The 15,542-nt window shown below is 40.7% G+C and overlaps 1 protein-coding gene across 2 annotated transcripts in view; it reads left to right on the top strand.

Annotated features, from left to right (window-relative positions):
* Nucleotides 1–15,542, top strand: part of SEZ6L2 (seizure related 6 homolog like 2) — a 64,646-nt gene that overhangs the window by 30,449 nt on the left and 18,655 nt on the right. For both annotated transcript variants that reach the window (XM_066576901.1, XM_066576899.1), the window contains exons 6-9: nt 6,649–6,834; nt 7,230–7,398; nt 8,717–8,880; nt 11,651–11,845. In XM_066576901.1, the coding sequence (XP_066432998.1) occupies nt 6,649–6,834; nt 7,230–7,398; nt 8,717–8,880; nt 11,651–11,845 (714 nt within the window). The remainder of the gene's footprint in view (nt 1–6,648; nt 6,835–7,229; nt 7,399–8,716; nt 8,881–11,650; nt 11,846–15,542) is intronic.

Below are 15,542 nucleotides of genomic sequence, written 5' to 3'. Positions count from 1 at the left end.
GGAGCAGTATTATAGTAGTTATATTCCTGTACATAAAGGAGCAGTATTAATAGTAGTTATATTCCTGTACATAAAGGAGCAGTATTATAGTAGTTATATTCCTGTACATAAAGGAGCAGTATTGTAGTAGTTATATTCCTGTACATAGGGGGCAGTATTATAGTAGTTATATTCCTGTACATAGGGAGCAGTATTATAGTAGTTATATTCTTGTACATAGGGGGCAGTATTATAATAGTAATATTCTTGTACATAGGGGGCAGTATTATAGTAATTATATTCTTGTACATAGGGAGCACAATTATAGTAGTTATATTCTTGTACATAGGAGCAGTATTATAGTAGTTATATTCTTGTACATAGGAGCAGTATTATAGTAGTTATATTCTTGTATATAGGGTACAGTATTATAGTAGTTATATTCTTGTACATAAAGGAGCAGTATTATAGTAGTTATATTCCTGTATATAAAGGAGCACTATTATAGTAGTTATATTCCTGTACATAGGGGGCAGTATTATAGTAGTTATATTCCTGTACATAGGGGGCAGTATTATAGTAGTTATAATCTTGTACATAGAAGCAGTATTATAGTAGGTATATTCTTGTACATAGGAGGCAGTATTATAGTAGTTATATTCCTATACATAGGGGGCAGTATTATAGTAGGCATATTCTTGTACATAGAGGGCAGTATTGTAGTAGCTATATTCTTGTACATAGGGGGCAGTATTATAGTAGTTATATTCTTGTACATACAGGGCAGTATTATAGTAGCTATATTTTTGTACATAGGGGGCAGTATTATAGTAGTTATATTCTTGTACATAGAGGGCAGTATTATAGCAGTTATATTCTTGTACATAGGGGGCAGTATTATAGTAGTTATATTCTTGTACATAGGGGGCAGTATTATAGTAGTTCTATTTCTGTACATAGGAGGCAGTATTATAGTAGTTATATTCTTGTACATAGGAGCAGTATTATAGTAGTTATATTCTTGTACAAAGGGAGCAGTATTATAGTAGTTATATTTTTGTACATAGGGGGCAGTATTATAGTAGTTATATTCTTGTACATAGGAGGCAGTATTATACTTGTTTTATGCTTAGCCACAGGGGGCAGTATTACAGTTGTTAAAATCCTGTACATAGGAGGCAGTATTATAGTAGTTATATTCCTGTACATAGGGGGCAGTATTATAATAGTTAAATTCTTGTACATAGGGGGTAGTGTTATAGTAGTTATAGTGTTGTACATAAGGGCAGTATTATAGTAGTCATATAGTTGTACATAGGGGGCAGTATCATAGTAGTAATATTCTTGTACATAGGGAGCAGTATTATAGTAGTTATATCCCTGTATATAGGGAGCAGTATTATAGTAGTTATATTCTTATACATAGGGGGCAGTATTCCAGTAGTTATATTCTTGTACATAAGGGCAGTATTATAGTAGTTATATTCCTGTACGAATGGGGCAGTATTATAGTAGTTATATTCTTGTACATAGAGGGCAGTATTATTGTAGATATAATCTTGTACATAGGGGGCAGTATTATAGTAGTTATATTCTTGTACATGGGGGGCAGTATTATAGTAGTTATATTCCTGTACATAAAGGAGCAGTATTATAGTAGTTATTTTCCTGTACATAAAGGAGCAGTATTATAGTAGTTATATTCCTGTACATAAAGGAGCAGTATTGTAGTAGTTATATTCCTGTACATAGGGGGCAGTATTATAGTAGTTATATTCCTGTACATAGGGAGCAGTATTATAGTTGTTATATTCTTATACATAGTGGGCAGTATTATAATAGTAATATACTTGTACATAGGCGGCAGTATTATAGTAATTATATTATTGTACATAGGGAGCACTATTATAGTAGTTATATTCTTGTACATAGGGGGCAGTATTATAGTAGTTATATTCTTGTACATAGGAGCAGTATTATAGTAATTATATTCTTGTACATGGGGGGCAGTATTATAGTAGTTATATTCTTGTACATAAAGGAGCAGTATTATAGTAGTTATATTCCTGTATATAAAAGAGCACTATTATAGTAGTTATATTCCTGTACATAGGGGGCAGTATTATAGTAGTTATATTCTTGTACATGGGAGGCAGTATTATAGAAGTTATATTCTTGTACGTTGGGGCAGTATTATAGTAGTTATATTTCTGTACATAGGGGGCAGTATTATAGTAGTTCTATTCCTGTACATAGGGGGCAGTATTATAGTAGTTATATTCTTGTACATAGGCGGCAGTATTATAGTAATTATATTCTTGTACATAGGGAGCACTATTATAGCAGTTATATTCTTGTACATAGGGGGCAGTATTATAGTAGTTATATTCTTGTACATAGGAGCAGTATTATAGTAATTATATTCTTGTACATGGGGGGCAGTATTATAGTAGTTATATTCTTGTACATAAAGGAGCAGTATTATAGTAGTTATATTCCTGTATATAAAAGAGCACTATTATAGTAGTTATATTCCTGTACATAGGGGGCAGTATTATAGTAGTTATATTCTTGTACATGGGAGGCAGTATTATAGAAGTTATATTCTTGTACGTTGGGGCAGTATTATAGTAGTTATATTCCTGTACATAGGGGGCAGTATTATAGTAGTTCTATTCCTGTACATAGGGGGCAGTATTATAGTAGTTATATTCTTGTACATAGAAGCAGTATTATAGTAGGTATATTCTTGTACATAGGAGGCAGTATTATAGTAGTTATATTCCTATACATAGGGGGCAGTATTATAGTAGGCATATTCTTGTACATAGAGGGCAGTATTGTAGTAGCTATATTCTTGTACATAGGGGGCAGTATTATAGTAGTTATATTCTTGTACATAGAGGGCAGTATTATAGTAGCTATATTTTTGTACATAGGGGGCAGTATTATAGTAGTTATATTCTTGTACATAGAGGGCAGTATTATAGTAGTTATATTCTTGTACATAGGGGGCAGTATTATAGTAGTTATATTCTTGTACATAGGGGGCAGTATTATAGTAGTTCTATTTCTGTACATAGGAGGCAGTATTATAGTAGTTATATTCTTGTACATAGGAGCAGTATTATAGTAGTTATATTCTTGTACAAAGGGAGCAGTATTATAGTAGTTATATTCTTGTACATAGGGGGCAGTATTATAGTAGTTATATTCTTGTACATAGGAGGCAGTATTATACTTGTTTTATGCTTAGCCACAGGGGGCAGTATTATAGTTGTTAAAATCCTGTACATAGGGAGCAGTATTATAGTAGTTATATTCTTGTACATAGTAGGCAGTATTATAGTAGTTATATTCTTCTACAAAAGGGCAGTTTTATAGTAGTTATATTCTTGAACATAGGGGGCAGTATTATAGTAGTTATATTCTTGTTTATAAGGGCAGTATTATAGTAGTTATATTCTTGTACATAGGAGGCAGTATTATTGTAGTTATATTCTTGTACATAAAAGGCAGTATTATAGTAGTTATATTCTTGTACATAGGAGGCAGAATTATAGTAGTTATATTCCTGTACATAGAGGGCAGTATTATAGTAGTTATATTCTTGTACATTAAAGACAGTATTATAGTAGTTATATTCTTGTACATAGGGGGCAGTATTATAGTAGTTATATTCTTGTAGATAGGAGCAGAATTATAGTAGTTATATACTTGTACATAGAAGGCAGTATTATACTAGTTATGTGCTTAGCCACAGGGGGCAGTATTATAGTAGTTATATTCCTGTACATAGGAGGCAGTATTATAGTAGTTATATTCCTGTACATAGCGGGCTGTATTATAATAGTTATATTCTTGTACATGGGGGATAGTATTATAGTAGTTATAGTCTTTACATGAGGGCAGTATTATAGTAGTTATATACTTGTATATAGGGGGCAGTAATATAGTAGGAATATTTTTGTACATAGGGAGCAGTATTATAGTAGTTATATTCGTGTACATAGGGAGCAGTATTATAGTAGTTATATTCTTATACATAGGCGGCAGTATTATAGTAGTTATATTCTTCTACAAAAGGACAGTATTATAGTTGTTATATTTTTGTCCATCGGAGCAGTATTATAGTAGTTATATTTTTGTACATAGGGGGCAGTATTATAGTAGTTATATTCTTCTACAAAAGGGCAGTATTATAGTTGTTATATTCTTGTACATAGGGAGCAGTATTATAGCACTTATATTCTTGTACATAGGGGGCAGTATTATAGTAGTTATATTCTTGTACATAGGGGGCAGTATTATAGTAGTTATATTCTTGTACATAGGGGGCAGTATTATAGTAGTTATATTCTTGTACATAGGGGGCAGTATTATAGTAGTTATATTCTTGTACATAGGGGGCAGTATTATAGTAGTTATATTCTTGTACATAGAGGGTAGTATTATAGTAGTTATATTCTTGTACATAGGGGGCAGTATTATAGTGGTTATATTTTTGTACATAGGAGCAGTATTATAGTAGTTATATTCTTGTACATAGGAGCAGTATTATAGTAGTTATATTCTTCTACAAAAGGGCAGTATTATAGTAGTTATATTCTTGTACATAGAGGGCAGTATTATAGTAGTTATATTCTTGTACATAGGAGCAGTATTATAGTAGTTATATTTTTGTACATCCGAGCAGTATTATAGTAGTTATATTTTTGTACATAGGGGGCAGTATTCTAGTAGTTATATTCTTGTACATAGGATCAGTATTATAGTACTTATATTCTTGTACATAGGGGGCAGTATTATAGTAGTTATATTCTTGTACATAGGGAGCAGTATTATAGTTGTTATATTCTTGTACATAGAGGGCAGTATTATAGTAGTTATATTCTTGTACATAGAGGGCAGTATTATAGTAGTTATATTCTTGTACATAGGGGGCAGTATTATAGTAGTTATATTCTTGTACATAGGGGGCAGTATTATAGTAGTTATATTCTTGTACATAGGGGGCAGTATTATAGTAGTTATATTCTTGTACATAGGGGGCAGTATTATAGTAGTTATATTCTTGTACATAGGGGGCAGTATTATAGTAGTTATATTCTTGTACATAGAGGGTAGTATTATAGTAGTTATATTCTTGTACATAGGGGGCAGTATTATAGTGGTTATATTTTTGTACATAGGAGCAGTATTATAGTAGTTATATTCTTGTACATAGGAGCAGTATTATAGTAGTTATATTCTTCTACAAAAGGGCAGTATTATAGTAGTTATATTCTTGTACATAGAGGGCAGTATTATAGTAGTTATATTCTTGTACATAGGAGCAGTATTATAGTAGTTATATTTTTGTACATAGGGGGCAGTATTCTAGTAGTTATATTCTTGTACATAGGATCAGTATTATAGTACTTATATTCTTGTACATAGGGGGCAGTATTATAGTAGTTATATTCTTGTACATAGGGAGCAGTATTATAGTTGTTATATTCTTGTACATAGAGGGCAGTATTATAGTAGTTATATTCTTGTACATAGAGGGCAGTATTATAGTAGTTATATTCTTGTACATAGGGGGCAGTATTATAGTAGTTATATTCTTGTACATAGGGGGTAGAATTATAGTAGTTATATTCTTGTACACAGGGGGCATTATTATAGTTGATATATTCTTGTACATAGGAGCAGTATTATAGTAGTTATATTCTTGTACATAGGAGGCAGTATTATAGTAGTTATATTTTTGTCCATCGGAGCAGTATTATAGTAGTTATATTTTTGTACATAGGGGGCAGTATTATAGTAGTTATATTCTTCTACAAAAGGGCAGTATTATACCGTGTTTCCCCGAAAATAAGACCGTGTCTTATATTAATTTTTGTTCAAAAAGATTTAACTTTTTTACATGTATAGCTGCCTGGACACTATTTAAATTGGCTTTTTAAATTAACTGTTAGCAGGGCTTAATTTTGGAGTAGGGCTTATATTTCAAGCATCCTCAAAAAGCCTGAAAAATCATTTTGCGTCCTCAAAGATTCTTGAAAATCATGCTATGTCTTATTTTTGGGGAATGTCTTACTTTCAGGGAAACAGGGTAGTAGTTATATTCTTGTACATAGGGGCAGTATTATAGTAGTTATATTCTTGTACATAGGAGGCAGTATTATAGTAGTTATATTCTTGTACATAGGGGGCAGTATTATAGTAGTTATATTCTTGTACATAAAAGGCAGTATTATAGTAGTTATATTCTTGTACATAGGAGCAGTATTATAGTAGTTATATTCTTGTACATAGGGGGCAGTATTATAGTAGTTATATTCTTGTACATAGGGGCGTAGTATTGTAGTAGTTATATTCTTGTACATAGGGGGCAGTTTTATAGTAGTTATATTCTTGTACATAGGAGGCAGTATTATAGTAGTACTATTTTTGTACATAGGGGGCAGTATTATAGTAGATATATACTTGTACTATGGCAGCAGTTTTATATTTCCGATAATTATGTTCTTGTACTAATGGGGATAGTATTATGGTATTTTTTGTGGACATAGGGACAGTATGTTGATTATTCCATAGCATTCTTCTTCATTTGTGAATATCATGACTACCACTTTATTAATTTGGTTAGGGTTGTTTGTTATCCTCTCTTCCTTCTAGCTTATGTCTTGAGCTGTGTGTTTCCCCCTCGACCTGAAAATGGAGAAGTCACTGTCACAGACCTCCATCCTGGAGGATCTGCAAACTTTCATTGTGCTCCAGGATTTACACTGAAAGGAGCAGATTCCTTGGTCTGTCTCAATATTACTCGCCCTCAATGGAGTGGAAAGCCGCCAGTCTGCGCAGGTGAGCAAAAGAAATAGAGAGGAAGAGCACAAAATTCAGATTTTCCGATTACTATATGGTATTACATTACTCATTTTGTACTACCGGTACTGAATGCAGAATAGTGAGTGCAGCTCTGGAGTATAATTCAGGATGTAACTCAGGATCAGTACAGGATAGTAATGTATGTACACAGTGACCCCACCAGCAGAATAGTGAGTGCAGCTCTGGAGTATAATACAGGATGTAACATAGGATCAGTACAGGATAAGTAATGTATTTACACAGTGACTCCACCAGCAGAATAGGGAGTGCAGCTCAGGAGTATAATACAGGATGTAACTCAGGATCAGTACAGCTTGTACTAAAATAGTAATGTGTTATTGGAGTTATAGATTGTTATATCTGTCTTTCAGCGACATGTGGGGGTGTTATACGTAATGCCACCGTTGGACGTATCGTATCTCCTGATGTTACTGCGCATCATGGAAACAACTTAAGCTGCCACTGGTTGATTGAGGCGTCGGAGGGACAGCGGCTTCACCTACATTTTGAAAGGGTCTCTCTTGATGAGGACAATGACAAGTCAGTGCCTGGGTCTTATCACCCCAAATCTCTTTACCTTGGGGCTTATTATGGATCTGTTTCTACACAGGTGTATTCAGTATATGTATGTATGTATATATATATATATATATATATATATATATATATATATATATATAATGAGGGCTTTCACACATATATGAGGGCTATATATATATATATATATATATATATATATATATATGTATGTGTGTGTGAAAGCCCTCATTGTCTGACTGACAGACTCGCTCATCACTAATTCTCTAAATTCCCAATGTCGTACAAACATGAAATTTGGCATGACTATTATTTAGGTCCTAAATAGGAAAAGTAAAGGGGTCACACTCACAACTCAATCATTTAATGTCAATTGCAAAAGTAAGTACACCCCTATGTAATGTAACTTCCTGGTGTTGTACAAGCATGAAATTTGGCATGACCATTCTTTAGGTCCTAAATAGGAAAAGTAAAGGGGCCAAAACTTTATTATTCAATGCTAAGTACAAAAGTATTGGCACCCCTATGTTATGTAACTTTCCGGTGTCCTACAAGCGTGCAATTTAGCACGAGCATTCCTTAGGTCCTAAAAAGGAAAAAGTAAAAGGGTTGCAACTTGATTTTCAATGCTCATTGCAAACGTAAGTGCACCCCTATGTAATGTTCCCAGTGTTTTTATGTACAGGCATAAAATTTGGCATAAGCATTCTTAAAGTTCTAAATAGTAAAAGTAAGGTTGTCACAACTCGATTATTCAATGCTAATTGGAAAAATAAGTGCACCCCTATTTAACATAACTTCTCAGTGTTGTACAAGCATGAAATTTGTTGCGAGCATTCTTTAGGTCCTAAGTGAGGAGAGTGGGAGGGTTGACACATTCTGCAGAGGGACATCGGTACATGCAGCCTGAGGATAATCTAATGCTCCTCTATGTGTATACATATTTTATTCCTCGGTTACTCTAAACTAACCATGACTTCATAAAATTTTCCGGGCGAACAACACGTAAACACCTGTTTTAAATTAACTCAGGTGAAGCTGGGTACATCAGCTAGTTTATATATATATATATATATATATATATATATATATATATAGTAATAGTGAGATCAATAACCCCTTAGTACATCTGTTAGGGTCCCAAAACCCAGGACCATGATGCATAAAACAGCACTCAGACATCCTCCTGTCTTGATGGGGCAGAGAGGTGACGATTATTTTCTCACTATAGGTTTGATATGTAACTCTTTGTTGTGTAGCTGCACTCCTTGTCCATGGCTACTGTGACACTTCATTCTATATGCTGTCTCCATCTCCTCAGGTTGGTTGTTCACTCTGGAAGCTCCACGTTGTCCCCCCTCATCTACGATTCTGATATAGATGACGCCCCAGAGAGGGGTCTCCTGAGTGACGCCCAGTCCTTGTACATCGAACTCGTCTCTGAGAATCCCACTGTCCCGCTGCTCCTCAGCCTGCGCTATGAAGGTGACATAGTGTCCTCTGTATTATATCCTACTCATAGTAACTTTCATCACACTGTTGTCTTATGCTCCAGTCACATCCAAAGCTACAGTCCCAATTCTGTTTTTAGTCTCTCTAAATCCCTCTACCGTTTAGGTGAAATCCCATGATGCACTGCACCGATTTTCACATCTGACTAATGCGCACTACTACAATGCTATACATCAGAGCACGCTCCATGGAGACACTGAGCCAGCAGGAAGGCTCTCCTCACATCTGCACTGTTGTTTTCTGTTGTCTGGCTCCATTATAGGAGCCAAGCAATGAAAATCACTTAAGTGACGTCTACAGATTTCAAGTTTTCCCCATCATTCTGCATTCAATACCCCATAGTGACAACAGAATGTTAGAAATCTTTGTAAATTCTTTAAAAATGAAAAAATAACATTTTGCAATAACATAACTATTTAGCTTTAAATTTAGCCCTGGGTCTCCCATTTCTCTTGGTCATTCATCAGATGTTTCTACACTTTGATTGGAGTCACCAGTGGTAAATTAACCAGATTGGGCATAATCTTAAGACACCCCCTGTCTATATAAGGTCTCACCGCTCACAATGCATATCAGAGCCAAAAACAAGCCATGAGGAAGAAAGAACTGCCTGTAGAGCTCAGACAGGATTGTGTGGAGGCAGTGGCATAACTATAGGGGATGCCCAGGAGCCTTAGGGGGCCCATAAGGCCTCTTCTTCATATAGAGAGCCCAGTACTATAAATAAAGCATTCTAGTTGGGGCCCCGTTACAGGTTTTGCATTGTGGCCCAGAAGCTTCACGTTACACCATTGTTTGGAGGCACAGGTCTGGTGGAGGTTGAAAAATTATTTCTGCTACCCTGAAAGTTCCCAAGAGCTCAGCGGCCTCCATAGTTCTTAAAGGGGTTGTCTGTGGGGGCACAGGTTTTACTCCCATTGAAATCAATGAGAGAGATGTGCTGCTTCGGCACTTCCTCCCCTACTCCGGGTCAGGACTGGATGTGATGTCAGGACCAGCAGAAGAGCTGTAAGTGCCCTAGCAGCACGGCTCTCCCATTGATTTCAGTGGCTTGCACTTCCTTTGTTGTGGGCTAATGACAACATCCGACCCACAACATTGAAAGTGGAAGAATGATCAGCTGATGGATGGGACCCAAGTGGTGGACCATCATCCATCAACTATTGATGACTTATCAGGGGAAAAAGAAGGTAGACAACCCCTTTAAATGGAAGAAGTTTGGAACAACCAGGAGTTTTCCTAAAGCCGCCGACCCACCAGACTAAGTCATCAGGGAGAAGGGCCTCGGTAAGAGAGGTGACCAAGAACCCAATGGTCACTCTGGCTGAGCTCCGAAGATCCTGTGTGCAGATGGGAGAAACTTCCAGAAGGTCAACCATCACTGCAGCCTCCACCTACCTGGGCTTTATGGCAGAGCGGCCAGAAACAAGCTTCTCAGTAAGACACGTGAAAGCCGCCTAGAGTTACCAAAAAGCATCTAAAGGCTCTCAGACTGAGGAACAAAATTCTCTGGTCTGATGACACCAAGAAGGAAGTTTTTGGCCTCTAAGCGTTGTGTCTGGAGGAAACCAGGCACCACTCATCACCTGCCCAATACCATTCCTACAGTGACACCTGGTGGTGGCAGCACCATGCTGGGGGAGGGGGAGACCAGTCAGTGCTGGTGGAAACCAGGCGCCGCTCATCACCTGCCCAATATCATCCCTACAGTGACACCTGGTGGTGGCAGCACCATGCTGGGGGAGGGGGAGACCAGTCAGTGCTGGTGGAAACCAGGCGTCGCTCATCACCTGCCCAATATCATCCCTACAGTGACACCTGGTGGTGGCAGCACCATGCTGGGGGAGGGGGAGACCAGTCAGGGCTGGTGGAAACCAGGCGCTGGTCATCACCTGCCCAATACCATCCCTAAAGGGAAACCTGGTGGTGGAACATCATGCTGGGGGAGGGGAGACCAGTCAGGGTGGAGGGAAACCAGGTGCCGGTCATCACCTGCCCAATACCATCCCTACAGGGAAGCCTGGTGGTGGAGCATCATGCTGGGAGATGGGAGACCAGTCACGGGGAATGGAAACCAGGTGCCGCTCATCACCTGCCCAATATCATTCCAACAGTGAAGCCTAGTGGGGGCAGCATCATGCTGGGGTCAGGGAGACTGGTGAGAGTGGATAGAAACCAGGCGCCACTCATCACCTGCCCAATAGAATCCCTAAATTGACACCTGGTGGTGGAGCATCATTCTGGGGGAGGGGAGACCAATCAGGGCTGGTGGAAACCAAGCAATGCTCATCACCATCCCTACAGTGAAGCCTGGTTGTGGCAGCATCATGCTGGGGTCAGGGAGACCAATCAGGGCTGGTGAAAATTCAGGCGCCGCTCATCACCTGCCCAATACAATCCCTACAGTGAAGCCCCAAATCCAGGTGTGCAAACCTTGTGGCACCACAGCCAAGAAGACTGGAGACTTAAACCGTTGCCTAGTGAGTACGGGGTGTGAATACTTATGTCAGTGCAAAATGTTACCTTTTTATTAAAAAAAAAAAAAAAAATTACAAAGATCTCTAACGTTCTGTTGTCACTTTGTCGTTACGGGGTACTGAGTGCAGAATGAGGGGGAAACTTGAATTTTTAAAAATTTTACGCAAGGTCACAACATAAAATGTAAAAAAAATGACAGGGTCTGAAGTGTTTCCAAATGTCTTGTAAATGTCTTCTAGTGGTCTTGTCACTTCTCTCTCCGCAGTGTTCTCTGAGACTCGCTGCTATGAACCATTCCTGGCTCATGGTAATTTCAGCACCACAGACCCCCTCTTCTCCCCGGGGACTCTGGTCTCTTTCTCATGTAATGCGGGGTACATGCTGGAACAGGGGCCCCCAGTCATCGAGTGTGTGGATCCCACAGACCCTCACTGGAATGAGAGTGAGCCGGTGTGCAAAGGTAAGAGACCTCCACATCTTCCCATAACTGCTCTGCCCACGAAAAGCAGGCAGAGGAGGCCTTCTCTCAGTGGTCCCAGTAATAATAGGGCCCTCTCTTAGTGGTCCCATTAGTAATAGGGCCCTCTCTCAGTGGTCCAGTAGTAATAGGGCCCTCTCTCAGTGGTGCCAGTAGTAATAGGGCCCTCTCTCAGTGGTCCAGTAGTAATAGTGCCCTCTCTCAGTGGTGCCAGTAATAATAGGGCCCTCTCTCAGTGAACCCAATAGTAATAGGGCCCCCTCTCAGTGGTCCAGTAGTAATAGGGCCCTCTCTCAGTGGTGCCAGTAGTAATAGGGCCCTCTCTCAGTGGTGCCAGTAGTAATAGTGCCCTCTTTCAGTGGTGCCAGTAATAATAGGGCCCTCTCTCAGTGGACACAATAGTAATAGGGCCCTCTCTCAGTGGACACAATAGTAATAGGGCCCTCTCTCAGTGGTTCCAGTAGTAACAGTTTCTCTTCTTAGTGGCCCCAATAATAGTACCCCCTTCTCAGTGGCCCTAATAATAACAGTGCACCCTCTCAGCAGCCCCAATAGTAACAGTTACCCTTCTCAGTGGCCCCAGTAGTAATACTTCTGCCTCTCAGTGGCTCCAATAGTAACAGTTCCCCCTCTCAGTGGCTTCGATAGTAACAGTTACCCTTCTCAGTGGCCCCACTAGTAATACTTCTGCCTCTCAGTGGCTCCAATGCTAACAGTTCCTCTTCTCAGTGGACCCCCCCTGTGAGTGGCCACAGTAGTAACAGTTCCCCATCTCAATGGCTCTAATAATAACAGTGCACCCTCTCCATAGCCCCAATAGTAACAGTTACGCTTCTCAGTGTCCCCAATAGTAACAATTCCCCCTCTCAGTGGCTCCAATAGTAACAGTTTGCCCCTCTCAGTGGCCCCAATAGTAATAGTTCCCCCTCTCAGTAGCTCCAGTAGTAACAGTTCCCCACTCAGTGGCCCCAATACCGGTAGTAACAGTTCCCCCTCTCAGTGGCTCCAATAGTAACACTTCCCCCTCTCAGTAGCCCCACTAGTAACAGTTCTACCTCTCAGTGTCCCCAATAGTAACAATTCCCCCTCTCAGTGGCTCCAATAGTAACAGTTTGCCCCTCTCAGTGGCCCCAATAGTAATAGTTCCCCCTCTCAGTAGCTCCAGTAGTAACAGTTCCCCACTCAGTGGCCCCAATACCGGTAGTAACAGTTCCCCCTCTCAGTGGCTCCAATAGTAACACTTCCCCCTCTCAGTGGCTCCAATAGTAACAGTTCTACCTCTCAGTGGCTCCAATAGTAACAATTCTCCATCTCAGTGGCTCCAATAGTAACAGTTCCTCTTCTCTGTGGACCCCCAGTCAGTGGCCATAGTAGCAATAGTTCCCCCTCTCAATGGCCCTAATAATAACAGTGCACCCTCTCCGTTCCCCAATAGTAACAGTTACCCTTCTCAGTGTCCCCAATACCCTGTTTCCCCAAAAATAGGACGTGTCATATTAATTTTTGCTCCCAAATATGCGCTACGTCTTATTTTCAGGGGGTGTCTTATTTCGCCGCGGCACATGTGTCTGTGGCCGCTAATCCTTCAATTGGCCAGCTTTGTGGACGAAATTTCTCAGAAATCTCGTCCACATGGGACAGCAAATCTGTCACGGCAAAGCTGGGAGAAGCCGGTGTCGTGGTGCGGATTCACCGGCCACAGAAACGGAAAAGCGTGCCGCCAGATCGCTTCAAAACAAGCGGCTGAGTGCTGTGGGTTTTGAAGCAGCACTTTCCCGGCGGAAATCTCGCTGTTTATCGCTGTGGCCAAACTGCGAGATTTCCGCTGGAAATACGCTCTGTGAGAACCCAGCCTGAAGAATCACACAGGGTGCCTGACTCACACACAGAGCCATAAAAAAATAAGGGCTGTAAAGTAACGTACCTGTCTGCAGACAGAAGTTCCTGTACCACTTGTAAGCAGGGATGGTATTGCAGCTTCCGGCCACCAGGGGGAGCTCATCACAGCAGACATGTACAGCAGGAACAGAACGTACAGTATGGACTTTTCCAGCCAGCAAGGGGAGCTCACAACAGCACACTCGTACAACACAGCAGGGACAGGATAACAGCAGACTGTCTGCAGATCTACCTATACATCTGGAGGTAGGAGACAACGGGGATGGCAGCAGGGGACAGGCCTCTTGACTTGCCTGCACACTTTACTATGCCTTATTATCGGGGGGTGCCTTATATTTGGGACTTCTGCAAATTTCAGGGGTGCCTTATTTTCAGGGTGCCTTATTTTCGGGGAAACACAGGTAGTAACAATTCCCCCTCTCAGTGGCCCCAATAGTAACAGTTCCCCCTCTCAGTGGCCCCAATAGTAACAGTTCCCCCTCTCAGTGGCCCCAATAGTAACAGTTCCCCCTCTCAGTGGCCCCAATAGTAACAGTTCCCCCTCTCAGTGGCCCCAATAGTAACAGTTCCCCCTCTCAGTGGCCCCAATAGTAACAGTTCTCCTTCTCAGTGTCCCCAATAGTAACAATTCCCCCTCTCAGTGGCTGCAATAGTAACAGTTCTCTTTCTCAGTGTCCCCAATAGTAACAATTCCCCCTCTCAGTGGCTCCAATAGTAACACTTCCTCCTCTCCGTGTCTCCAATAGTACTGTAACAGTTACCCTTCTCACTTGCCCCAATAGTAGCAATGCACCCTCTCACTGGCTCCAATAGTAACAGTGTACCCTCTCAGTGGCCCCACTAGTAACAGTTTACCCTGTCAGTGACTTCAATGGTAACAGTTCCCCCTCTCAGTGGCCCTAATAATAACAGTGCACCCTCTTCGTAACCCCAATAGTAACAGTTCCCCTTCTCAGTGGCTCCAATAGTAACAGTTCCCCCTCTCAGTGACCCCAATAGTAACAGTGCCCCTCTCAGTGGCCCCAATAGTAACAGTGTACCCTCTCAGTGACCCCAATAGTAACAGTGCCCCTCTCAGTGGCCTCAATAGTAACAGTGCACCCTCTCAGTGGCCCCAATAGTAACAGTGCCCCTCTCAGTGGCCCCAATAGTAACAGTGCCCCTCTCAGTGGCCTCAATAGTAACAGTGCACCCTCTCAGTGGCCCCAATAGTAACAGTGCCCCTCTCAGTGGCCCCAATAGTAACAGTGCCCCTCTCAGTGGCCTCAATAGTAACAGTGCACCCTCTCAGTGGTCCCAATAGTAACAGTTCCCCCTCTTAGTGGCTCCAATAGTAACAGTTACCCCTTTTAGTGGCCCCAATAGTAATAGTTCCACCTTTCAGTGGCCCCAATAATAGTAGCCCCTCTCAGTGGCCACAGTAGTAACAGTTCCCCCTCTCAGAAGCCCTAATAATAACAGTGCACCCTCTCCATAGCCCCAATAGTAACAGTTAGCCTTCTCAGTGGCCCCAATAGTAACACTTTCCCCTCTCAGTGGCTCTAATAGTAACAGTTACCCTTCTTAGTGGCCCAATTGTAATAGTGCCCCCTCTCAGTGGCCCCAATAATAGTACCCCCTCTCAGTGGCCACAGTAGTAACAGTTCCCCCACTCAGAGGCCCTAATAATAACAGTGCACCCTCTCCATAGCCCCAATAGTAACAGTTTCCCCTCTCAGTGGCTCCAATAGTAACAGTTACCCTTCTTAGTGGCCCAATTGTAATAGTGCCCTCTCTCAGT

Source organism: Eleutherodactylus coqui, chromosome 8 (assembly GCF_035609145.1).
Source record: "Eleutherodactylus coqui strain aEleCoq1 chromosome 8, aEleCoq1.hap1, whole genome shotgun sequence".
NCBI lineage: Eukaryota > Metazoa > Chordata > Amphibia > Anura > Eleutherodactylidae > Eleutherodactylus > Eleutherodactylus coqui.
This window is presented reverse-complemented; position numbering and strand designations above follow the sequence as displayed.